The following is a 25,859-nucleotide window of genomic DNA, read 5'->3' as shown; positions in this document are numbered from 1 at the left end:
ATGTGACCTAGCTCTACCTTAACTTTCTAGGCCCTTCTGCCACGTGGAACCACTCACCCCCGTGCTACCACACGGGCTTGCATTTTGGTTATCAACTGCATTGGTCACATGTTCTCATATCCCCGTGGCTTCGCTCACGTCATCTTCTGTGTCTAGAATGCCCTTTGGTAGAAGAGCCCAGCTCAGAACCGGGCCGGTTGTAGAATCTCAGGAACTGGAAAGCTCCCCGCTTCCTTTCTTATCAGTCTGTCAAAATCCTACTCATCCTTCAAGGACCAATTCAGATGTCATCTTCTTCACTCTCAGGGCAGATTTGTCCTACCCCGACTTCCCTCCCCCCACCACCCCTAGCCACCCCTCCTCTGTGCCCGGAGCCCTTGGCACACCTGTGTTGTAACCCTAGCACCTGGCTTCTCTGCATCTCTCCCACCAGACTGAAAGCTCCCTGGGGGCAGAACCGGGCGGGCCGCCTGCCAGAGCCCTGTACGGACCTGCGGGCCCGGGCGGGTTGAGTCCTTTGCCTTCCTCAGCCCCGAGGGAGGCAACACCAAGCTCTGAGGTGGGGCAGCTTGGGACTGGGTGCCAGATCTGGATAGATATTCACTTATTATTCATATCCTGTTGCTTCCAAAATTGATTAGAGGTGGGCCACACTCAATACGACTGTTAAATTAGAAACTGAAAATTGAAAATTCCACATGAAGTGGCAAGGTGCCGAAAGAAGTGCGAACCTTCTTCTTGGGTGAACTAGTCTTGCTGAGCGGGGCTTGCACTGGGGTCTTCCAGCTGGGGTAGCAGACGGGAGGGTCTCCTTCGGCCTAAACTCTTGCACTCTCCTCGGAAACCATGGCCATGTTTGAAAACGCCTACAAGGCAGGGGCGCCTGGGTGGCTCAGTCCGTTAAGCGTCTGCCTTCGGCTCAGGTCATGATCCCAGGGTCCTGGGATCGAGTCCTGCATCGGGCTCCCTGCTCGGCGGGGAGTCTGCTTCTCACTTTTCCTCTGCCTGCCATGCGCGCTCTATCTCTCTGTCAAATAAATAAATAAATATAAATCTTGAAAATGCCTACAAGGCAACAAGAATTTAAATCCACCCTTGCAGGATTTGGGCAGGTGGTGAGGCAGGCGTTGGGTTTGCTATGTGGCGGCACGTTGGTAGCAATCACCTGGTTCTGCAGGCTAAATCTGAAAAGCTTAGGCCCTTTCTCAAGGGTCACCCTATAGCACAGCTGTATTCTAACCATGGCCTAGTACAATCTACCTCATGTGGCTTTCTGGAGTGGCCTTTCAATGGAAGCCAAGGGCATACACTTAAAATGTCAACTAGGGAAGCTTTTTTTTTTTTTTAAGATTTACATATTTGACAGAGAGAGACAGCGAGAGAGGGAACACAAGCAGCGGGAGTGGGAGAGGGGGAAGCAGGCTTCCCGTGGAGCAGGGAGCCCGATGCGGGGCTCCATCCCAGGACCCTGGGATCATGACCTGAGCCGAAGGCAGATGCTTAACGACTGAGCCACCCAGGCGTCCCCAGGGAAACTATTTGAGCAGGAAAACCCATTGCCAGTTCTGAGTTGAGTGTGAACACTTACACACCCCTTAGAACTCACAGAAGCACATACTGAGATCCTCCCCATGCCGTCCAACAAATGTTCTTGTGCAGATCCATCCTGCAAGGACACCTTATACATACACGCTCATGCACACTCGTGGGTACACGGCACACAGTCCCACTGGCTCCCACACATGCCATGGGCACGTGCACAGCCTCTGCAGGAAGAGACATGGGGAGCTGTCTTATTTCTGCACCTCACTCTGCCTCCAGATTTTGCTCTCTCAGGACAGAACCCAAAGTATCTATTTAATAGATTCAATTACTTTAGGCTCCTGAGACCTTCCAACTTGATTCTGATTGCTTTAAAGTGTCAGATAATTTGGGAATAAATGGGGAAAGCATTCACATCCTTGAAGGGGTAGTCTTCCAGGCTCTACTCAGTCATCCCTGAAGTGGTAGCTGCAGATTGCAGTTTGGGAAAGGGTGGTCTGGAGGGTGGGACCAGCCTCTTGTTGCTAGGCAGGGACACAGGGCTCTGTCCTAAAGGAGAGAGGCCCTCAGGGTAGTGCTTTGGCCTCCAAAGCAGGGGCCAGTCCCTTTCTGCTGACCTTCCTGGGAACCCAACGGGTGGAACCGAGGCCCATGCCAAGTGTCCCGGCAGGTGAGAAAACAGCCCTGCTTTCTGTCCCCTGCACCTCACTCTGGGGTGATTTCTTTTGTCTGCCCGCCATCCGCTGTGACAGTGATAGCTCTTAGAGGTTGATAATCAGAGGTCACAGCCTTCAGGGACCATTGATGCTGTGCCAGACAGAGATGGATCTTTTCTGTCCTGCACTCCAGAAACCTGAAGAAAGAGACCGGGTGTGTGGCATGTGGCATGAACCGTGCTAGGCAGGAAGGAGGCTAAGGACAAGGGCTGTGGGCCCAGACTGCTGTGTGGGGATCTTAGCTTCACCACTGAACAGCTCTGTGACGTCGGGCAAGATCTTTGCCTTCTCTGTGCCCCAGTTTCTTCTGCTGTGAAATGGGTATGATAATAGCATCCACCTCCTAGGGTGGCTGTGAGGATGAAATGAGTTACAGTGTAGAGAGCACCTGGAGCTCAGCTAATGCTCCAAACATTTTGGTTATTGTTTTTAATAGTTAATGGGGAAGGCCAGGCCAGGCTGAAAGGCTGGGAGAGTTCTGGGGTGGGGCGTCCTGGCTGTGGACCTAGGGCAGCAGGATGGGGCCCTCTCTCAGCCCAGCTGGTTCTTCTCACACTCTCCCACCCAGTCATGCAGTCCTGATGGCCTATTTTGCACCACAGGGACCTGCATGGTTGCAGGGTGTGCGCGCTGCTGAATCCAGGGTGCACATGAGGACACCCACATGGAGTGTGGAGACTGTGCCCCTCAGCAGACCCCCGCCCAATCACCTGTTCTCTCCTCCCCAGCTGGGGATTCACTGTCCTTCACCTCATCATGCCATGGCTGGCTTTAGAGTTGGTGTGAGTCACAGCCAAGACCTCCTCAGCACCCAGAGACTTTAAGATGACCTTTTAAAAGAAGTTTTTGCCTCCTTTTAAGTGTGGCCCCTAGAAAGAGCTTTGGAGGACAGAGACCCTGGTTCCATTTCAGCTCTATCTCTTTGTAGCTTTATGTCCTTGGGCATCTTAGCATTACTGAGGCTTTATTCTCTGGAAATAGGAATAAAATACTTGCCTCTCAAGGCTGTTGTGGAGCTTAAATAATATAAATTTATAAGGGCTGGGAATGCAATAGCATATGTTACTCTTCTCCTGACTGCTACCGCTTAGAGGGGAAAGACCCACGGCTTTGAGAAAGCAGCTCCTTACTAAAAAACAAAGATTCTCCTGGGGCCTGTGAGGAAGGGGGGTGGGGGAGTGGAAGGGGCAGAAAGGGGAAGGCCAGCCTCCACGCTTCGGATCTGCAGGTTCCCCCAGACCTCTTCCGTTCTTTTCAGGCCTCAGCTCTTTCCCCGCACCGAAGGATCCCACCCCCCACTGCTCCTCCCATTCCCCAACTAAGCAGCGGTTCCCATCCCTTGGTGGAGATAGGTAAGCCAGGCAGGCAGGTAGGAGTTAGAAATATCCCCGCTTCACAGAGAAAGAAACTGAGGCTCGGAGGTCTGGGGACCCGCCCAGCGGCCGCGGCCTTAGCCCAGGCGCGGGCGCGGTCACGTGTGCGGCGCGGGAGCCCCCGGGCCTTCGGGGAAGGAGCGGGGGCGGGGGCGTTCAGAACGCCGGCGCCGGCCGGGGGTGGGGTCTCTGCCAGGGGCGGGGCGAGGGGGCGGGGGCGGGGGCGGACCGTGGCCGCCGCCACGCAGCACTCGGGCACCTCGGCGCGGGACCGAGCCCTTCCAGTGGCGCCCGGCGGTGCCGGCCGGCCTCTCCCGCCTCCACGCGCGCGCACGCCCGCCGCGGCCCCGCGCACTCCGCCGTTTCGCCCATCGCGCCGCGCAGACAGCCGCTCGCCGGGCCCGCGGCCGGGGCCCCGGCGTGCAGCGCGGGCCTCGGCGGGGCCCAGCGCCCCGGCCCGGGAGGATGCGGCCCGGGGCGGCCCGGGAGCTGAGCAGGGCCCCCGCGCCGTCCCCCGCGGGCCCCGGCTTCCAGAGCCGCAGCCGCCGCCCCGCCCCCGGGAGACATGACTTCCAAGCCGCATTCCGACTGGATTCCCTACAGGTACGCGGGCGCCCAGCCCACCCTCCCCCCTTCAGCTTGGGGGCGCGGGCTCGGCCCACTACCCTCCAGCGCTCGGGGCGAGCGGCGCCCACCACCCCGACCCGGGGTGCCGGGCCTCCGTACCCATCCCATCCCACACTGCGGGCGCGGGCTGGAGGCGCGGGGCCTTCCTACCCCAACTTTGGGCCCCGGGCGGACTGAACCGGCCTGCCCTGCTCCGTCTCTCGTCCGCCGGGGCTGCTGGAAGGGGCCAGTGCTCTGGGCCTGTGTGGGCCGTGTTGGGTTGGGCAGCGCCATGTGGCCGCACGGGGAGGGAGCGCACTGCTCTGAGCCCCCCTCCTAGGCCCAGCACACCGGGTCACACGCCGGTGTAGCTGTGGACAGGCACCCGTACAGCTGCAGGCATGCACCCCCCGTGGGTGCATCGGGCCAAAGACACTCCTGCTGGTCTGTTCACACACGCAGAGCATGAATTCCTGGAGACAGTTGTTCTGAACCAAGAGTACAGGCCGCTCATACACACATGCACCCCATACGTCTCCACCTACACTGATTCTTGGTCTCACACAGGTGTACTCCTGCTCTCTGTGCCCATAACACATCCTGTATTTGCACAATACCTGACACCCGTTACCCACTCACAGGTACTACTCCTATCAGAGACTCGGAAATCCACTTGCGAACAGGTCTATACCTGGACACCCACCAACTCACAATACATAGACCGCCTTTACATGCATAAGAGCACTCATGAAAGCACGGGTACCCTGTGCTTTCCCCAGACTCTGTGGTCTGTCCCAAGGATAGATGGGCTTTGCTGGTTGCCTCGTGGTCGGGGTGGGGGAAGGGTGTTGGAGGCTTCTCATACAGGTGCAGGCCTTTCCCCCATCCACTCTTCATTCTCTCCATTACCCCTGGAATAGAGCTCATCGTCATGGTAGCGCCAGATCCTTGGCCACCTATTGGCTCCTGGTTGCCATGGGCTACGGGGCTGTCTCCAGGCCTCCCAGAGAGGCATGTGTGTAAGATGGGTGCTGGACCGCTGAGGGCCACTATGCTATTGCCTGCCGAGGTGCTCATGCCTGTGGGTTGGAGGAGCAGACCCTCAAGACCTGCCTTGTAACACAGCCAGCTCTTGGGAAGGGACCTGATTCTAGTCACCGATAGAAAATACTTCTGACAGAGCTCTTCCAGGAGTCTGTCCAGACAGCATCCAAAATGGAAAACCAGCTGAAACTGCCTGAGGCTTGTTAAAAGCATATCCTTCTGCAAACAAGCACCTGTCACTGACCTGGGTATTCAGGGTTTCTCCTGAGAACTGCTGTCTCTAAGCTCCTTTGGGGGCTCTAGGGCTTCCCAAGTTGGAATTTGTGGGTGCCCCTCCCACCAACATACACACGTGCACACACACGAGTCACCCCTAGGGTTTCCTGCAGACACAATGCAGTTACACCTCAGAGTGTCCCATAGATCAGGGAGATACTCTCATCAGGAGACTGGTGCTTTGCTGACTCAGGAGCTGCTACCCTGCACCGGGCATCCAGGCTAGGGGCACAGGTAGTTTGTGGAGCATCCTGGCTTGACACATCTATGCCGAGGACCTTCTAGAAGACCGTGCAGCCCCACAGAGTACCATTAACCTTTTCTAGCTGCCCAGTAGAGGTGCCTGGGGAGCACCTGCAGGCTGAGTGGCCTCTAACGCTGTGGAAGTACGAGTATGGGTGGGGGGCACGTGGCAGGGTGGTGGCCACAGACTGACTTAGGAGGACAGGAAGAGACAGCACTTGTGGCTGTGGATATGATGGTGTGTTTAGGATCTGGCAGAATGGGGGTCCAGGCCAGATCATGGGTCAAGGAAGCCTCTTCCAGAAGCCAAAGACCAGAACAATGTGTAGAGTAAGTGCACAAGTCTTAGAGAAAGCCTGCCTCTAGGAAAGAGGCCCCTCGGGAGGTGGGCTTGTCTCTGGGAAATGGCTTTGTCCTCCAGCAGCGCCCAGGGCACTCGCATCCTTCACGGGGTGATTTGGCACTTGCCCCAGCCTAGGCCCAACCACCCTATCCCCCAGTTCCTTTCTTGGGCCCGAACACGCCGCCTGGAGCACAGAATCCTATCACCCTGGAAGCCTATCCCTGAGGAGCAGCTTGGCACCCTTGTGGCTCTACCTGCTTGTGGTCCCATTGCTCTGTCACCCCTGCCTTCTTGCTCTGTGGCAGGGAGGGTGGGTCTCGAGCTGGGGGCAGGCTATAGTCAGAAGTTGCCAGAATCTCTCCTGCCTTGCTGGGGTCTTTCTGAACATGCCCTGAGCCTGGGAAAGCACTGGCCTTTGGGTGTAGACCTCCAGAACGGGGAGACCAGAGCTGAGAAGAGGAGATGCAAATTGCCTCTCGCATTAACTGGGCTGCTGATTGCAGTTAAAGCCACATGCCTGTGTGATCGCAGAAAACTGGGGCAGAAGACAGGCAAGGCCGTTTACTTGCACGTGGGCACGTGTTTCGGTATGAGGTTTCCCCAGTGTCACAGTATGTCAGAACTGGAATGCGTTGTTTAGTTTGGGGGAGAGAGGTCGGTCGATTTCTTGTTAGCTCTCCTGGTGGGGGTTTTACTCCCTCTGTGATGGCTGCACCTGCGTTCCCTAGGCCTGGCTCATTTTCTTTGAAGCGACTGCCAGTTGGCGATAATCTTCTTAAGGGTAATTGTGGCTCAGTTTATAACGATCATGGATTAATCTCACATTCTGACTCAGAAGGGAGCCATTTAGTTTATAAAGTTGAACGATTGGAATAATGTTTTGCCTTTTGACTTTTTTCTATTAGTAGTACTAATAATTTTCACTTCTGCCATTTTCTCTTCGTCTGTGTTCTTGAGTATTAAATGCCCCTTCTCCCTGGCTTCACAACCTTTTATGAGCTGCAGGTGGAGCATTAAGAGCGCAGGAGCGATGGCGGGCCTGGTCCTCAGTGCTCTTTCTGCACTGTCTCCCCCCAACCCGACTCCGAACTCCTGGAGAGCAGGGACCCCACTTGGTTCTGGGCTGTGTGCCTGGCGTGGCCCAGCACAGACAAGATGCGCACGACTTTGAGTCAGAGGCATCCCCAGATGGCTTTTCAGACTTTCTGGCTTTCCTGGCTGTACACCCAGGTTCTCAGCACACCCAAGGGATGTGGTCTCCCCTCAGGGAAAGGAATAGTGCTGGGCAGGCGTGGCCCTGAGTCAGAGAATGAGCATCGCAGCTGGAAGGGCCCTTACAGCGTACGGGCTGTCGGGTCCGCTGTGTGAATGCACCCTTCCATCACGTGGGGCTGACCGTTAGAAAGCTCTTCCTTGGGGTGAGCCTCAGCGTGCCTCTGGGGTTTCCCTCCTCTTGGCTCTTGTGAGGGTCCTCCCACCACTTCCGAACGACGCTTTCTGGGGAGTGGAAGGACTGCTGACCACGCAAGACCTGGCTCTTCCAGCTCCGCCTGTGTGGGAAGCCTCAGGGTGCCGGGGATGCTGTGTTGGCCGCCTCACCTCCAGCAGCAGGGAGGAGGAGCAGAATCTCTGGCTACTCCCAGCCCCAGCGCCCTGGGGAAGTTGTCCCGGTGCTGCTTTGGGTGGAAGGAGCGGGCACACAGGGGTGAGAGAGAGGACTCGGTGAGCAGGGACTGTGCGGCTCCCCTCAGGTTGGTCTCTGCCCTCCTCCAGCAGGCATCTGGAGACACCTGCAGCTTCCTGGGTGCTGTCCCACCCCGAGCAGAGGGAGGCTCTTACTTCCTCGCTGGGGACCCTGCTCCCGTTGTTGACCTTGGGCCCTCCCTGTCATGGGGGACAGCTTTGGCTCACTGACTCATCACCTTGAGGCCTCTGTAAACAGAACTCCAAAGTCTCATCAGGCTGATGTCAAGCCCTGTGTCCCCCATTCTGCCTGTGTGGGGCAGACCTGGGTTTGGGGACCCACATGTAAGACATGACCTTCTCCTGTTAGGTTTCCATTGGTTAGAGTCTGCAAGCTCTCCAGTGTCTTCTCAAGTCCTACTGTCTTTTTTTTTTTTAATATTTTATTTATTTGACATAGAGAGAGAGACAGAGTGAGCACAAGCAGGGGGAGTGGCAGGCAGAGGCAGAGGGAGAAGCAGGCTCCCCACAGAGAAGGGGGAGCCCGATGCGGGACTCGATCCAGGGACTCCGGGATCATGACCTGAGCCGAAGGCAGTGGCTTAACCAACTGAGCCACCCAGGCGCCCCTAGTCCTACTGTCTTAATGAACAGTTTAGTATCACTTCGACTTTGTGTCGCCTATAAGTCTTCTGTGAGGCCTGCCTTGTCTTTAGGTCATCAGTAAACACGCTAAGCAAGGGAAGCAGGGTGCTGGAAACCTGATTATGGCATGCCTTATTGTTGCAAAAACCTGTCTCTTTGGAGGAGCACGCCACTCACGTTGCTTTATCTTGCCACTAGTGACTGTCACTGGTGCTTGTGATTCCATGTGGCAGCTTGGCTGTTTGGTAGGTCTGGGGGCATGTGCCCTGACTTGCTGGTGGACTGGGCTCAGTCCTGCTGATCACTAGGTCTTCTAGCTCTTCATTGAATCTGTTCCATGATCTTACCTGGGACCTGTGTAAGATTGATCGATCTACAGACTATGATTTCTTCCCCCATCTGAACAGAAGGCTGTATTTGCATACTTTGAGCAACTCTCAGATTTCTTTTTTGTTCTTTAGAGATCACCAGCTGTGGCTCATGGCCCTCATTTGCATGACCAACATTAAAATCACCTATGTTTCTTGCTTCAAAAGAGAAAATGAGGTGAGGGATTGATTCTGGGCTAACTTCCCCATCAGTTCAGAATCACCAAGTCAGGGCCGAATGTGCATAGCAGTTTTAATGACGTGCTAAGTTTGGGAGCCCATGGCAGGAATGGAGAGGACCCATCCTGGGAGGCTGGGACTCCTGTGAGCCCTGCTGTGGGCTTCTCCCTTTTGGGGCTGCCCCTGTTCCCACCCTACTGTGTTTCCCTGGTGTTCCAAGCAGCCACTAGGGGCAGATCTGGGCGTGCTCGGGTCGGGGTGGGGAAGTCTGGCATAGGTACAGGGCTTGCAGCCTGGCCTCCTGGGTGGTCCTTCCTCCTCTGACTCCCTGGGTCCAGCGGGGGCAGCTTCTGCTGTGACTGAGTGGAAGGAATGAGGGCATAAAAGGGGAGAGTGAATTGGGCTTGGAGTACGGGGCTGTCCCTAGGTAGCCTGGCCCCCAGGGCTCTGGTCAGCTCTGGTGGGTTAGCTGAGCATGCGGGGGGTGGAGTCTAAAGAGAGGCAGGGTCCCGGCTTCCTAAATGTCTTGTCCACGGCTGGCTTTTCCATCCCTTGGGAGCAGTGCCCGTGCTCTCGTTCGTTATCAAGCATGGTTTTCTCTCCAGATACCTGTTGGGCAGCTCGGGGGAGTCAAGGGGATATGGAGGGGCCGTCTCCCTGGGAGGCGAAGGGCCACTTCGTTGGCCCTGGGCAGAATGGGTGGATTGGTGGACACGGCCGACTGGGTTTCTCCGACCCTCAGGAGCCAGTAGCCGGTGCGTTCCTGGATCTCCCTGGTCCGGTCCCCAGCAGGAGGCGACCGTAATGAAGGAGCCCTCAGGGTCAGCTGGAGGACCCATCCATCAGTGCCCTGTCTCCTGCCCGAGGCTCCTGGCGGGGCCGCAGCTGCCAGACCAGACTTGGCAGCGATTCCGTAATTGGAGCCCGAGTTGTTAAAAAGCCATTACTTTCTCCTCTGTGGTTATCATTTAGTGTTGTCCAGAACAGTGCCCATCGGGTAGAGGCAGGCCGGGGGTGGCGGCGGACAGGAAGGAAGGAGCCCTGGTGGGAGCTGAGGGGCAGGGCTGCCTGGAGGGGTGGGGCTGGGGGCGGGGCCTGCCGGGGAGGGGAGAGGGGTTTCCTTCCACTCCCTGGACACAGCCCTGCCTTGTTGCCGTGGTTCTCAGCAGCCGCCGGGTCTTGCGGGGATTTGTTCTCGGTCTGGGGCCAATGTGCGCCTCAGACACAGTGCTGTCAGGCGGTCCGGGCTCGTCCCTGCCGGGGGCCCGTAGCCTGCTTTCCTAGAAACAGGGCCCTGGCAGGAACCTGCTTTCCTGGACGTGCCGTCGTCCACTCTTGGAGCCACCGCTCAGAGCTGCGTGGATTGCGGGCCCTCCTGGGGCGTCCTGCGCAGCCAGGCACGTTCTTCCTCACCCCTGACCGGAGGCACGAGGCTTCTCCCAGCCGCGCCCCTGCACATGCCGGCCCCCCGCCGCTCCAGTGTGCCCAGAGGAGTGGCGGAGGAGGTGGGGCGTGGCTCTCCAGGCACTTCCAGGCTATCCGAGTTTCTGGAATCTCTTCAGAAACTTACCCCTTTTCATCCATCTTTCTGTGAGGGCTGGTGGTGAAGTCCATTCCACCTGTAATCCTGCCAGGATTACTAAGGGCTGCGGCTCTGGCTCTTTCTGCCGGATCAGGGAATGGAGGTGGGGCCAGAGGAGGAGGAAAGTAGCCTCCTTGCCCGCTGGTGACCTGTGGAGAGGCCGGGCAGTGGGATGGTAGCCTGGGCTAGGAATGGGCGCCGCCCCCGCCCCCCCCCCGGACGGATAGGGACACCAGAGCCACCTTTGTCCATCGAGCTGCCGCTGTGACCCGGCGCTTCTGGAGGTGGCTTTGCTCGTGTCAGCTTAACTCGCAGGCAGATGTCCCCTTTTCTGAATGACCCTAGATGTTTGCGTCAGCACCACAGAGGGCGGGGGCTTTGTCCTGCTCCCCAAGCTCAGTCCCCGGATGACCTGGCTGTCCCTGGCCCTGCCCTACGAAAGTGCAAGGGACTTGCGCCATGTCAGGGAGCCATGAAGCTGCCTCCTGCCAGCAGGATGCGGAGCCGGTGGTCTCGTGGAGGCAACGTGGGCCCCTGTGGCCAGGCCGCGAGCATATGACTGAGATGGCGGCTGCCCCGCGTGGACCCAGGCACAGAGCTTGGCAGGCAGAGCATGGCTGGATTTCAGGCCCCGTTGTTGCTGTCAGCCAGTGCCACGTGGAGCCCAGAGTGCCGTTTCTATCCATCTCCCGCTCGTTTTTAAGGAATCCGCATTGCTCATGCCGCAGACCCCGGTGGACTGTGGCGTTTGTGGACTGAGCCCTTGAAGTTTGTGGGAGCGGATGCTTGGCCTTGGCATTTTTCAGTCAGGCCGCTGACTTAAGGTGGAGAGGCGAGTGACAGAGGTGTAGCCTCTCAGACCTGGCAGGGCCCCCAGGCATCTTGCTCACCCTAATAAACGCATCCTTCCTTCAGAACTCTCACTGCCGCCCTCTGGCCTGGGGTGCCCGCTTCCTCAGATGGCACTCCCTGTCCCGGCCAGCTTGAAGTGTTAGGAGCCGGGTCCCTGTCGCCTGCTCCTGGCAGTGCCCTCAGGGAGTCCCACGTGCAGCTGTGGGCGACTCTAGGTGGACCGAGGCCTTGACTGAGAAGCACGTCTGTTTAGCAGTGTTTTCTCTTGTGTTCTGGCAGCCAAGGCTTTTGGAAAATCAGGCTGTGAACAGACTCAGAGCACAGTCAGGGCTCCTGTTGAGTGCAGGGCAGCCCCTGGGTGTCAGGAAAGGCCTTCAAGTAAGGAGGACAGCTACCAGTTAAAAACGGGCAGTTGTCTTAGGTTGTGGCTGGGGAGGTGGGTGGGTAGAGCCAGAGGTGGGCGGTGGGCTGTGGACTCCATGGACTTCCTGCCACACCCTTGGCTGGCTCCCCCGGCACATGGACACACAGGTAGTTTGGATGAGCCGAAGGGACACTGCAGGTTGATGATCGTTGCAGGTAGAAGAGCTCCTCTCGTCAGGAGGAGGTGGCACTGGCTGCAGCTTGTCTTCGGGGTGACCCGCCCTCACCTTCCCTCCTTAGGCGCGTGCTGTGCTCACCCGCACACAGGCGCACCCACTTCTCACGCAGGCACTCACCTGCCTAGCTGCACGGTGTGCTCACCCACGTAAGTGTCCTCATGTATCTGGACGCCTCCCGGTGTGGGCACGGCACTGCGTATGCTTAGAGCTTCGCATACAAACCTGATGCACTCAGGCATGCCTGTGCAGGTACCCACTCAAGGTCTGGTTCAGGGGCAGGCCCCAGCATCACTGGGCCAGGGTAGTCAGGGGGTTCCCAGGGCTCATGTCCTCAGACGCCAGCCCTACTACCCCCAACCTTGGCTTTTATAGAATTTGGGGCTACGGCTCATGGATGTATCTTGGACTAGAAGGAATGCTAAGTGGTCGGAGCTCCCTGATTATGCTTGTCTTCCTGGGAGGCAGGTCCAGTCTATGTGAGTTGACACTGCCTGTTCCAAGACCTTAGGGACTCAAGGATTTGATGCCCTGGTGCCCCCTGCGCCATGTTGGCTGGTTGCTGGGCTGTTCCCTGCTGTGCTGTGTCTGCCTGCAGATACCCCACCCAGTCCTAGCCCTGCCCTCGGGGGCTGGTTGGTCTTTTAGCTTCGCTCTCCCAAATGAGGGGACCCTCAGCCTTCTTTAAGAGGGGGAGGGGGTGGGCAGCACCTCCATTCTGCCACCTGGAGAGCCAGGAGTTTGAATAGAAGAGGAAGGAGTCTGCCTCAAAGGATCCAGCCTCCTCTAGGAAGGACGGAAAGACGGGAAGAGCTGGTGAGATCTGAGAGGGACCTGGAGCCCAGCCTTGGGCTTGGCTTGCACCTGATGCCTCTGGACAGGTTCCCCTGGATCTCAGGCATGTCTCCTCCTGTACTTACCGGGGCCGGGCTGACTAGCAATTCCTTGGGTCAGCAGTGACCCCAGCAGGAGAAAGCTCCTAAAGTGGCCAAAATATGGCTCCCATCTTTCCGTCTGGAACCAGTTTCCAGATAGTAGCTCCACCCTTCCCCCCTCTCCTCTGTACCCAGGAGTCATGACGGGAGGGGTTTAAAGAACCCAGATGTGCGGGGGGTGGGCTCTGGGTTTGTGGCAGCCGGCCGGCAGGCCCTGAGTGCCCCTGTCTCCCTCTGCAGTGTCTTAGATGATGAGGGCAGCAACCTGAGGCAGCAGAAGCTGGACCGGCAGGTGAGTGGGGCCGGGGCCGGGAGGACGGGCAGTCAGCACTTACCATCCTGGGTGGAGAGTGAGGATTGTCTCCCTTCCTGGGGTGACCCTGGCTGGCGAGGAGGAGGCTCTCACAGAAGAGAGGCGAGCCCTGTCTTGACCAGCTCAGTATCAGCACTGAGCTTTTGCCAGGCAGGCAGCTGGTGGCTGCAGTCGGACCATTGGACATCTGTGCCGTGGTCCTGCCGGGGCGGCCACCTGGGCTGACTTGTGCCTCCTTTTCCTGGACCCTGAGTCTCCAGGTGCTAAGGGCACAAAGCCTCAGCCCAAAGTGGGCTGTGGACCCCCTGGCAACCCCCAGAACCGAGCTGAGCGATCAGGGCCTTCTCTCTGGTCCCAATTGGGAGCCTGCTGTCCGGGTGGAAGTGACGGGCTGCGCTCTCAGGGCCCGCCGACTTCTGTGTCTGTCCCGTGCCTGCAGCGGGCCCTGCTGGAGCAGAAGCAGAAGAAGAAGCGCCAGGAGCCCCTGATGGTGCAGGCCAACACGGACGGGCGGCCCCGGAGCCGGCGGGCCCGGCAGTCAGAGGAGCAGGCACCCCTGGTGGAGTCCTACCTCAGCAGCAGCGGCAGCACCAGCTACCAAGGTAGAGCCTGCCCTGGGGCGAGCCTGGGGAGGTCCCCGTGCTGCGGCCTCGCGCCCCCCTCCCACCGGCACTGCTTCAGGGAGCCCCTCATGGACTTCGGCCGGCCGGGGCAGGTGAAGGGCTCCCCCCCGTCAGGGGCTGCTCAGGCCAGACGATGCCCAGCCCAGGTGGAGGGAGGCCAGGACCTGGACCCCGGGGCCCCTGCATGTGCTCAGGCATCCTGAGGCTTTGGTCACCTTGGCAGGTGTTTCTTGAGCACCGACTGTGTGCCTAGGGCAGGGCCAGGCCTGCAGAAAGGCTGCAGCCCCTGTGGAGAGAGCGGGTCCCACCCCCGTCGGAAGATAGTTTCTGCTCGCCTGTGACTAGTGAGCAGGTCACTTACTCTCTGGGCCTATTTTCTCCCCTTGTAAAGTTGAGGAACATCCTGTATCTTGGGGCTTTGAAAATTGAAGTGGCCATGGTATGTCCTGTGGTCCAGTCATGAATGCTGTTCCCTGCGGACACTGCTGCCCAGGCTCGGGGGGCGGGGGCGGGGAGGTGGTGCCTTTGCCCAGTGCCAAGCCCTGAGGAGGCGAGGCTGGCTGACCTGGGGTCCCTGGTTCCGAGGGCCCCTCCAGCCCCGCCTGCTCTGCCCTCTGCTGGCTCTTGGTGTTAAATACAAGGGGGTCGGTTCCAGAGGCTGGGGGGGGGGGTTGGCATCAGTGAGAACTGCTTCTCCCAGCGAACAGTTCTTCACTGACCATGCTCATCCATGTTGTATATTCATTTTTTTAAATATTTATTGAGGGCTTACTTTGTGTCAGGCTCTGAATTAGAGGCTGAGGATCCTGGGGAAGCACAAAACAGGAGTGTTCTCTGTTCATGGACCTGGAGGTCTAGGAAGGGAGAGTTAAACAGGTGGTCCCAGGTGTGCTTGGCGGAGAGAAACAGGCTCTGTGAGTGAACGGCAGAGAGACTGCTCCCAGATGAGGGCCAGGGAAGGCCTCCCCGAGGAGGTGACACCTGAGCTGGAATCCACAGGTTGAGTGGGAGTTTAGTTGGGGTCAAGGGGGCCAATGTCCGGAGTGAGGACCGTGCAGATGGTGGGACAATAGAGCAAAGCCCCTGTGGCAAGAGGGAAGGCACTGAAAGCGCCAGGTGGGGCTGGGACTTGGGGTGCCCGGGAGATGAGGGGTGTGCCGTGAAGGCCAAGGCCAAGTGGAAGGGAGCTGGAGGGGCCAGACTTGGGGGAGAATGGTGGTCTTCATCTTACGAGCAATGAGAAATCATTCAAAGACTTAAAGCGGGTTGGGGTTCTGATGTGTGGAGACTGTGGAGGCCACCCAGCTGTGACCGTGTTGGTGTGTGCAGCTCCTTGTACCCAGAGCCACCCTCCTGCTTGGGGTACTCTGGGTGCCGGGCTCCCATGGGCTCGTCCCACGCGGGCCAGTGCAGGCTCCCTGGAGTGCTTGCCCTACGAGTTCTGGGCTCTTCTAGGGAATGCAGCCTTTTCTGTCTTCACCTTGAGTGACCCACTTTCTCCCAGATGCTCTCCCTTCCCCTGCCCAGGCTCACACAGTTTGCTGGTCCAGAGCTCTGACTGCGTGCTTCTTGGTTGATCATGCTGTGGGCCAGCCTGTTGACTATCACACGGGGCTTCAGGAGCCACCTCCTTCCAGCTCGGCCTGCCCCGGCCCTTTTGTCTTGTAGAGGCCCTGGCAGGGCTTGGGTGGTGGTGAGGCCCTGGCAGATGTGCTGAGAAGTGAGTTCCACTTGGAGCTCTGGTCTCACCTAGGGCCCATGTTTCTCTCTCTCTCTCTCTCTCTCTCTCTCTCTCTCTCTCTCTCTCTCTCTCTGGCTCTCACCTGAGCAGTTCAAGAGGCCGACTCACTTACCAGTGCGCAGCTGGGAGCCGCCCGCCCAACAGCACCAGCCTCAGCCAAGAGAACCAAGGCAGCAGCTGCAGCAGGGGGCCAGGGCGGGGCCTCTAGGAAGGAGAAGCAGGGGAAGCACAAAGGTTGGCTTGCCTCCACGACAGCCCCTCCTCAGGAGGCCTGGCTCCCACTGGAGGGTTGGGGGGAGGCTTCTCCTTCAGCCTTGGAGGTAAGGGACAGGGTGGGACGCCTCTATGAAGGCACAGAAGGGCACTTGGGCCCCCACCCAACTGGCACTCAGGCTTCCTCTAGCTCACGGGGGTTCCTGGGCTGCCTGTGGGCACGGGCAGGCTCCCCACACTGCCAGGAAGTGAAGTGCAGCTCACCTGGGTCCAGCCCAGGCAGCCCCGCCCCCACCTGGCCTGAGCACCCTCCATCTCTGTCCTGCCCTAAGCAGCTTGCCCCATCCTTGTGCAGTACTCGGGGTTGTCACGTAGGCTTTCTCTACTCTCTGTCTAGCCCTAACTCCACCCTCTGGGCCCACAGACCGTCTGTTTTCTCGGTTCCTTTCTCTCCAGAAAAGATCCCCAGAGATCAAGGACCGTTTTGGTGGCTCCTGCCATGAGTCCTGTCTCCACTGGCTAGACGCCCCGTGTCCCCAACCCATGTGCATGGGCAGTGATTCCCAGGTGTCTGAGACGTGGGTGGACAGTGGTGTGTCAGGGTTCATAGGCTTTTGGAGCTGACTGCAGCGTTGAGGAGCATAGCTCAGCCAGGCAGGGCACTGCCACCTGTGTGGGCCAGGCCTTCTGTTACTTGGGCACCTTGGGCAGGGTGACGTGGGATGGGAGATCTTCCATTTGGGAAGGGGAGTGCAAGCCGACCTCTGTCTTTTTCAAGGGGCCCCATGTGTTTTGAATGATGTGTGTGAGTTATGGGGTGAGTGTGTGTGTGCGCACTCGCGAGAGAGAGAGAATCACTGATCACTGGGAGTTGGCCATGTCTGTGAACAAGCGGTGGCCTTGGCCATGGTCACGATCGATCCTTGTTCTCCGTCTTGTCTTTTTCACTGTGCAGTTGGTTTTGTAGATGGCTGTCTTCTGCCTAGGGATGTGAGGCATTTCAAACCAACCCTCGGCAACTAATTTGGGGGAACAGCAGAAGAAATGAAGCCCATGTCCCTTTGTAGCTTGTTGATCGCTAAGAGGCTGGCAGCAGTCATTAGTGTTTTTAAAAATCAGTTTCGCAGAGGGTTGCCCCCACTCATCCCTCACTTCAAGGACGTCTGAGAATCCAGGCTCCCCCCCCACCCCCCCACGGGACTCAAGAGTATCCGTGGCCTGCAGGCACCAGCGGGCCAGCTGCACTGGCCGAAGACAAGTCTGAGGCCCAAGACCCGGTGCGGATCCTGACTGTGGGCCAGTCAGACCACGCTCAGGACGCGGGGGAGACGGCAGCCGGCGGGGGCACACAGCCCAGCGGGCAGGACCTCCGTGCCACGATGCAGAGGAAGGGTGAGCCCTGTGGGGGTTCAGTGACACCCCCAAAGCTCAGTCCCAGGTTCTTAGATGCACTCTTCTTAAGGAGCATGGCCCTGGTAGGGGGCACAGTGCGAGACCAATGAGAAACTTGGGTGTAGGGGCCCCTGATAAGGTCAAGTTCAGGGAAATCAACTAGGGAAAGCAACCAGTCCACAGCCCAGCCTTCTCTCCCCACCTCCATCTCCTGTCCCCAGGGAGACCCAGGTTTGGAGACAGGTTTCCTTTCCCTTTGCCTCCTTTGAAAAAGGTCCTTTTAAGAGTGTTTCCCCTTCACCTGCTGAGCTTGGGGAGCAGGGCCAGAATGCCCAGAGGCAGGGCAGATCCTCCCAGGAAACCTGCTGCCCAGTTTCCCCACCAGGAGCCCTGCCCCAGGGAGTCCCTGGCAGAGGGTGGCAGAAGGAAGCCTGGCAAGGCCACACGTTCCAGGAAATGAGATCAGGGCTGGCTTCCTGGAGGAAGGGCCATCGAGGCAGCAGGAGGCTGGGGACGACAGCATTCCAGGTGGGGAGAAATGTGTCGACAGAAGGCCACAGGCAGGCTGGGAGAGGAATCAGTGGGCCACGTGCATCAGGCTGGGGGAGGAAGGAGCGGGGCCTCTCCCAAAGCAGATTCCATGGCCTGTGCCAGCCGAGGCCACCAGTAGACACAAAGGCTCCCAGCACAGGGTCAGCTCCATTCAGTCCTCGCTGCCCAGGAGATGGGCACTGACTGCTGGAGAGGGGGGTCTCATGGGAGGACTGAGCGGAAAGCTGGGGGGGTGGTTACACCCTAAGGATGGTGGCCAGCCCCAGCTCGTGCATGCACTCGAGAGAACGTGTCCTTCCGTGTGTTTGGATGTGTGTGTGTGGACGCGTGTGTGGACGTACGGCCGTGTGTGTGTACGGGTGACTCGGTGTGTCGGAGTGGGCATTGGCCGCGTCTGTGACCGCTCGTCCCTTCCCGGTCCCTGCGCTGCCCAGGTGTCCCCAGCAGCATGAGCTTGGAAGAGGAAGAGGAAGAGGAGGATGAAAACAGCTCGAGCTCCTCCCAGCTGAACAGCACCACCCGCCCCAGCTCCGCTACTAGCGGGAAGTCCGTCAGGGTGAGGTGCTTCTCCTGCCCGGCGGGAGGGTGGACAGCGGTGCTCAGAGCTCTGCTCGTCCAGGTTGGAGGGCGAATGGGTGTGAAGAAATGGAGAGTTGGCTCTCTTGGGACTGGGCCTGGAAACCGAGCAGGAGCTTTTCTCGCCGGGGCTCTTCTGTTCTCTCCTGCCTCCTCTTCTCTTCAGCCAGGCCAGGAGTCGGGGGGCGGGCGCTCGAGTTGGTTGGGATGGCCCTGAGAAGCTGCCCACATCCTCCATCCCCCCCCGCCCCCTCCCCCGACAGCTGAGGAGCTAGCTGCTGACCCCAGGGCTGGGATGGCCGGGCCCACGGCCCAGGGACCCTGCCCCAGTTACCACCACCACCACCACCACCACATCAGGGGGCAGCTTTGGGTCCCGGACCACCAGTTGCAGCTGCTCAGGGTCTCTGGGGCTTGGGCTCCTTCTCTGTCCCCTGTAGGAGGCAGCCTCAGCCCCCAGCCCAACAGCCCCAGAACCCTCGGCGGATGTGGACGTCCAGGATCTTGAGGAGTTTGCACTGAGGCCAGCCCCTCAAGGTATCACCATCAAGTGCCGCATCACGCGGGACAAGAAGGGGATGGACCGGGGCATGTACCCCACCTACTTCTTGCACCTGGACCGTGAGGATGGGAAGAAGGTGAGGTTGGCCCGAACTTGCAGTTTCCCTGAGGCAGGCTTGAGGTCCTGTGGGCTGGAATGTGACTGGAAGCCTCAGGTCCAACACTGAGCTTTCAGTTCTCCCAAGGGATAGAAGCCTCCGTGCCCGGTCTGTGCATACCTTTGTGTTAGCTGGTCGTGTGTGTGTGTGTGTGTGTGTGTGTGTGTGTGTGTGTGTGTGTACACATGTATGTAAGTACGTGTGTGTACGTAAGTACGTGTGTGTGTGTGCGTAAGTACGTGTGTGCGTAAGTACGTGTGTGTGTGCGTAAGTACGTGTAAGTACGTGTGTGTGTGTAAGTACGTGTGTGCGTAACGTGTGCGCGTAAGTACGTGTGTGTGCATAAGTACGTGTGTGTGTGTGTACGTGTGTGTGTGTGTACATGTCCATATGTTCAGGAGCTGGAGCCAGAGAGCCGTGTGTGTGTGTCAGTCACACCCATGATTGTGACCAGAGGCTGGGCCTGGAATGTGACCTTGCTCCATTCCCCAAGGTGTTCCTCTTGGCGGGAAGGAAGAGAAAGAAGAGTAAAACTTCCAATTACCTCATCTCTGTGGACCCAACAGACTTGTCTCGAGGAGGGGACAGCTACATCGGGAAGCTGCGGTACTAGCACTCCCCTAGGGAGCAGGTGGGGGGTGGGAGGGAGGGGCAGGGCCAGACTCCGGAGTGGGCATGTCTTGTCCCTGAGGGAGATCTAGGTCAGGGGTCAGATCCTCTCATAGAATCCTCTCTGTCAGCTCCAACCGTAGGCCTGGGTCCGTGCCAGCCTAGAGCCAGACTTGGGAGATGGAGCTCACATACCCTACCCTAAGCTGCTCCCAGGTCGGTGGGGCATAGGCCCATGAAGAGGGATAGGTCAAACCTCAGGAAGTCACTGAAGATGTGGGCCACCCTGGAAGAATTGCCTTGGCCCCATGGTCAGTGCCAGAGGGCAAGGCTGTGAGTGAGCCCTTGAGGGAAGAAGAGAGCACAACCTTGGGGTGGGGGGAAGGCTCTGAGCTAGGCCTCAGAGCTAGGGGAGGGTTTGCCAAGGAACAGAGTGCCAGATTTGGGGAGCATAAATCAAGCTTAGAGGTGAGGAACTAATGCTGGAGATGGGGCTAGACCAACACTCAACAGGCTGGACAGGAGAGGAGGTCGTGTCATCAACTCTCCATGAGATGTTGAGTGCCTTTTGCAGTCTTGCCGGATGCTATCTGCTTGCTCGCCCCCCATGAGGGGAGCATTCCTGCTCCTCCAGGGAAACCTGTGGAACCGAGACTTACCTCCTGGAATTTCCCTCACTCAACTAAGATGCCCTTTGATTCTGTTCAGAGTGAGTCCACGCCTTCTCTCCATGAAGGACCTTCAGAGATGGGGATTCAGGGTGCAGTGTGCTCCCTGGTCTGCTCCTGGCCCAACCCAGAATGCTCTGTAGGCTCCTCATGGGACAGACTGAGCTGCTTCCTGCCCTAAGGCAGAGGGTGCATGATCCTCTATTGATTGCCTGTCCTTCAGGTCCAACCTCATGGGCACTAAGTTCACCGTTTATGACAATGGAGTCAACCCTCAGAAGGCATCATCCTCTACTTTGGAAAGTGGAGCCTTGCGTCAGGAGTTGGCAGCTGTGTGCTACGTGAGTCGTGCGTTCCTGAGTCTCTGGTCTCCAAGTTAGACATGACACTGAGGACCTGCCCGGTCTGTGGGCTCTCCCATCTATCTTTGTGAGCAGACAAGACTGTACAGAGTTGGGCTGCCCTCTCTTGGCATGGCCCCCGTCTGTCCTCAGAGCTCAGACCACAGAAAGCCATCTGCCTGGGGAGCTCTGGGAACTGGGCTGAGCTCTATGCAGCCCAGCCTGGGAATCGCCGGGAAAGGAGGCAGCAGGAGGCCTGAGTTCTTGTTGGTGCGTCCCTCCACCCCTCTCTCCAGTACCTGGGCCCTGCGTGGACTACAAGGCCCTTTGTGTAGTCATCTCATGGAATGCACGACCTAAGAGCTCAGTCCTATTTCCTTCACTGTATAGACGAGGAAACTGAAGCTGAGAGGTTGGGTCACTTGCCAATGTCATACAGCACATTGGTGACCAAACTGGAATGTAAATACAGGGAATTCTTATTTTAAAATGAGGGATTGGTACCCCCATTAATCTGGGCCTGGGTACTTGGAGGCCAATTGGGAAAGCCATAGCTGTTCTGTATGAGCCTCTGGTGCCACCTGCTGGCCACCTTTGGGGAGGCAGCCCGAATCTCTTCAAATGCTTATTGAGCCCAGCTAATACTGTTTGAGGCCCTGAGGATACGGTAGTGAACAAGAGATGCAAATTTATACCCTTATGGGACTAAAATCCCTAGTGGGGAGACAAGCTATAAAACAGATTTATAAGTAAAACAAATAAATAAATGTGAAGAAGAAACAATCAAACCTGGAAATGAAATGTTCAGATGTGTGGAAGCTTTTAGTAAGGATGGCAGGGAGGGCCTCCCTGAGGTAGCACTTGGGTAACGCCCAGAAGGACGGGAGAGCCAGCCCTGTAGGTGTAGTGGAAAACACAGCCAGTGCTAATGTCCTGAGTAATTGGCCTGTGCGAGGAATAGCGGGGGTGGGGGGGCGCCCAGAGCATAGCGCAGAGGAGAGTAGGTGGTGGGGAGAGGAATGTGGTGGGGCCGTACCCCGTGAGGCCTCACAGTCGAGACCTTCAGCTTTTAATCTGTGTGAACAGTGGAGGCAAAGGATGTGACTTAATGGGACGACTCGCTGCTCTGTGAACAGATGGGGGGGGCAGGGCAAGGTCGGAAACCAGGAATCCAGATAAAGACTAGTACTGTGATCTCAGGGAGAGATGGTGCTGGTCAAGTGGTTGAGTTCCAGATAGAATTTGAAGGGAGAGGTGACATCATCTGCTGATGGATTAGAAGTGGCTTGTGAGCCAAAAGAGAGTAGGCAAGTATGACTCAAAGTAGGTTGCCTGAGCAGATGGAAGAACTGAGTTGTCAACTGAAGCGAGGAAGACGGGAGGGAGGAGCTGGTTTGGGCAGAGTGGAGATCCGGGAGCTCAGTTGTGGACGGGTTAAGTGTAGAGATGCCTGTTAGACATTCAGGTGGAGATGGTGAAAACTAGCTCGTCAGCTTTCCTCCTTTCCTCCTAGTCCCTCCATTAGGGAAGTAGAGTCCTCAGATGGCCAGGGTTGAGTCCTCCCTCTCTCTTTCCCAGGAGACAAACGTCTTAGGTTTCAAGGGGCCGCGGAAGATGAGTGTGATTGTCCCAGGCATGAACATGGTTCACGAGAGAGTCTCCATCCGGCCGCGAAACGTGAGTCTCTCCCCACCCCCGTCATCCCATCGTGTGCATGCGCTCCTGGGAGCAGAACTGCAGCCGCGCTCTGTTAGGCGGAGGGGACGCCGTGGAAGAAGCCCCGGGGCTCTAGGCGGACGTCTAGGGAGATTAAGGACTCCGTCCCTAGGGCAGATCCCTTTTTAGGGTGGTTGTGCGGCCAAGGCACGGGGCCGGGCGTGACTCAGGCGAGGCTGCCTTCCCAGGAGCATGAGACGCTGCTAGCACGCTGGCAGAATAAGAACACGGAGAGTATCATCGAGCTGCAAAACAAGACCCCGGTCTGGAATGACGACACGCAGTCCTACGTACTCAACTTCCACGGGCGCGTCACACAGGCCTCCGTGAAGAACTTCCAGATCATCCATGGCAATGACCGTGAGTGTTTCCGCCCTTCCTCAGGACTGTCCCCGTGACACCCAGGGCCTTCAGCTCAGGGTTCAGCTCACCCAGCCCGGCCTTCATAGGCCAGAGCTCAAGGATGTGGGTTACATGGCTTCGATCAGAGGTCAAAAATTCTCTAACCCTATGACTGGGAGGCCCTTGGAAGAACTTTCTTTGGAGCCCTAACCCTAGACTGTGCACTCAGCAGAGTCTCAGGTGTGGGAACACCCTCTGAATGGACTTTCCTTCTTCTCTGTCTCCTGGTGTTGGTGTGCCTCTCGTTCTCTGTCACCTCCTCCCTCTTTGCCTCCACTTCTCCCAATTGTTTGACCTCCTTTGGGCATCTCTGCTCACCTTCTCTGCCCGTTATGATTTGTCTGTCTGTCCGCCCCCCCCATCCCTGCCCTGTCCCGTGTGGCTTTCCCTGTGCACGCGTGTGCCGGGCTCCAGCGGACTACATTGTGATGCAGTTTGGCCGCGTGGCAGAGGACGTGTTCACCATGGATTACAACTACCCACTGTGCGCGCTGCAGGCCTTCGCCATCGCCCTGTCCAGCTTCGACAGCAAGCTGGCCTGCGAGTAGAGGGCCCCCTTGTGCCCTTTGGGGTTGCCCAGCCTGGAGTGGAGCTGCCTGCCTGCAGAGACAGCCCTGCTTACCCTCTCTCTGTACATAGGCCTCCTGCCAGGTGAACCTTCAGCTCTCAGTGGCTCCTTGGCCCAGCTGGCTCAGACCGGACTCCTGCCTCCACTGCTGAGACAGAGGACCAGGTGGGGGAGGTGTGTGTGTGAAGGGACCTGGTGAATTCTTCCTGGGCCCCAAGATCCATACACACACCCCCGCTCTTGAGTTAGTATTCTGCTGCAGTCGTGTTTGCCAGGCTGGGCAGCCTCTTCAGCTGGGAAGGTAGGAAGAAACGGGGGGAGGAAGCACAATGCAGGGCTGCTGCGGCCAAGCCATCCACTCAGTCTAGGAATCAGGTGACAGCGGGTCCCTGACAGTGAAGGGCACAGTGTGGGTGTGTGTTGGGTACATCAATTTTATATAGAAGGGCTAGGATCGGCTTCCAGGCCCTTTGCTAGTAACTCCAGAAAGTCCTCTGACTGCGGAAGGCCTCAGCCAGGCTAGGAGAAGTTACGGGGGGTTTGGGAAAGGGGAGTGCTAAGACCTTGTCAGGACTGCGGGGGCCCGGCTATGGGAATTGGTGGCCCAGGGTTCCCGCTCATTTGATTTCTCTAGGTTTTCTCTGTGTGCACGGAGGCAGCAGGAGGCCAGATGTCTTAGAGGCCGGGGCCTGCAGGCCCCAGGCTCAGCATGCGGGAGGTACATGGCACAGGCTGCCTGAGGAGCTTTCTGTGGGGCGGCTCGTGCCGAGTGCCCAGGAGACACGGACGGGGCCGGGCCCCCAGCCTCAGAGGGCACTCAGGTAGGCATGCCTGGGCCTCTAGCTGGCAGGGCAGTGGTCCTAAGCCATGGCGTGTCCCAGGAAGAAAGTCTAGCTCCAGGTGCTCTGGCCTGTGCCTCGCAGCCCCCGTGCGCAGCCTAGGTCGTGGCTGCTGAGGACTTGGGTGTGGTTCTTCCAGGGTGGGAATGGAACAGGCTGAAGAAGGGCAGGGAGTACGTTAGAACCACGAGAGAGGAGAGGTGGCAGAAGCCTTAGAGATGAACTAGTACAACGTGTCACTTTAGGTGAATGACATTTAGAAGTTGGATTTGCACCGGGTCACCTAGCTGGTCAGTGGCAGAATTCAGAACTTCTCCCTCGATTTCTTTGTTCCTACCATCCCCCGAGAAACTGCTCTGTCTGGTTCTCTGGCCTTCCTGGGCCCCCGGTCTGCATGCCCTCACCCTTTTGTCTGATTACAGAGACTTAGAAATGTCGGAGTTGATGTATGAAATTGAAACCGTGTCAGAGGGAAATTAGGCAGTTTCATGCTGAAAGCTGGCTTTTTGAACATCAGTCTGATCAGGACTGCCCGGTGTCTGGCTTCTCCCCGAGGGCAGGCCTCACCAAGGCCGTTGCGGCCTTTCTCTGTTGGGGCGTGATGGGTGAGGTGTGAGTGTTCCAGGGCTGGGCCTGATCTCCTCGGATGGCAGCCTTGACCCAGAAGCCTTGGGAACACTGAGCCCTTGCCTGCCATTGACCCTGGCCGAGGCTACTTGCCCAGACGGAGGCCAGAACTTAGTGGGAAGCAAGCAGGAGTTATTCTTCCCTTCAGCGGAGATCTGCTTGGAAAGGGCTGCATAGAAATGTTTGGTTTAAATAAGTCAGTCCTACTTGAAACATTTGAGTGAGGCGCCGTAGCGAGAGGGAGTGGTTCTGACTTAAGTGGTAGTAGCAGTGTGTTCTCATTTCCTTACAAGATTTCCTATGTGGAGTGTTCTAGCGGGGATCTGGGTGAGGCCCCTCTACGGGACTAGTTTCTGGACCACTCCTTGGGTCATTCTGAGGGCACTAGACTTTCTCACACTGGGGCTGGTCCACTTTTCCACAGTCCCAGTTGGGCTCTTACTCTCCTGACTGGGAAGAGACGTGTTGACATTTGGGATGGTGGAAGCTAGATCTCTGAAGTCTGGTTTAAGCTGTTTCTCTGGGTCTAGGATTTTAGAGTAGAACAGGCTGATTTGAGAGGGAAGCCTGGCACCAGTGTGGAAAAGGAAGAAGCACAAGAGCAAACTCTCATACCCCCCAATTCCACCGAATATGCAGGAGAGGGTGAGGAGGGGTTAGGAACGTGGCTTGAGCTTCCCAGCCTTGACGTTGGGGAAGGTAGCTCAGCAGCAAAACTCTGTTGGGCACGGAGTGACAAGAGCAGTTGAGTCACCTGCTTGAGACCCAGCTTTACAAGGTCTGTTCTTAAGACCCCATTCCTGGTGATGCTGGTTTTCCCTGACCACTGGCCGCCTAGCCATGGGCCCAAGACTCAAAAAGCTGCCAGGGCCCCTGGAGACCACCTGGGCTCAGCATCTCCCAGGGTAAGAGCGCTTGTCCTTCATACCCTCTACCCTGATGGGATTGGCTGATGGAATGAGCAAGCCCTAAGGGTGGGGGGGCAGCTGGGACCTCAGGCAGCTCCTTCTGTCACTGCTCCTGGGGCCACACC

At 57.8% G+C, this 25,859-nt stretch overlaps 1 protein-coding gene across 7 annotated transcripts in view; it reads left to right on the top strand.

The window, feature by feature from the left end:
• TUB (TUB bipartite transcription factor) overlaps nucleotides 1–25,853 on the top strand; it is a 79,869-nt gene extending 54,016 nt beyond the window's left edge. For 2 of the 7 annotated variants that reach the window (XM_073882968.1, XM_025894271.2), the window contains 11 exons: nucleotides 13,228–13,279; nucleotides 13,740–13,902; nucleotides 15,755–15,898; nucleotides 17,102–17,269; nucleotides 18,256–18,377; nucleotides 18,838–19,035; nucleotides 19,550–19,662; nucleotides 20,557–20,674; nucleotides 22,253–22,351; nucleotides 22,579–22,750; nucleotides 23,207–25,853. In XM_073882968.1, coding sequence (XP_073739069.1) covers nucleotides 13,228–13,279; nucleotides 13,740–13,902; nucleotides 15,755–15,898; nucleotides 17,102–17,269; nucleotides 18,256–18,377; nucleotides 18,838–19,035; nucleotides 19,550–19,662; nucleotides 20,557–20,674; nucleotides 22,253–22,351; nucleotides 22,579–22,750; nucleotides 23,207–23,340 — 1,483 coding nt within the window. In that variant the 3' untranslated portion in view covers nucleotides 23,341–25,853. Of the gene's footprint in view, nucleotides 1–4,052; nucleotides 4,235–8,997; nucleotides 9,018–12,427; nucleotides 12,532–13,227; nucleotides 13,280–13,739; nucleotides 13,903–15,754; nucleotides 15,899–17,101; nucleotides 17,270–18,255; nucleotides 18,378–18,837; nucleotides 19,036–19,549; nucleotides 19,663–20,556; nucleotides 20,675–22,252; nucleotides 22,352–22,578; nucleotides 22,751–23,206 lie in introns of those variants that run through there. The other 5 variants (XM_073882969.1, XM_025894272.2, XM_073882972.1 and 2 more) reach the window with 5 other exon arrangements.
• Nucleotides 25,854–25,859: the final 6 nt, after the last annotated feature.

This window comes from Callorhinus ursinus, unplaced genomic scaffold (genome assembly GCF_003265705.2).
Source record: "Callorhinus ursinus isolate GAN/ISIS: 27379988/994484 unplaced genomic scaffold, GSC_fseal_2.0 scaffold49, whole genome shotgun sequence".
NCBI classification, from domain to species: Eukaryota; Metazoa; Chordata; class Mammalia; order Carnivora; family Otariidae; genus Callorhinus; species Callorhinus ursinus.
This window is presented reverse-complemented; position numbering and strand designations above follow the sequence as displayed.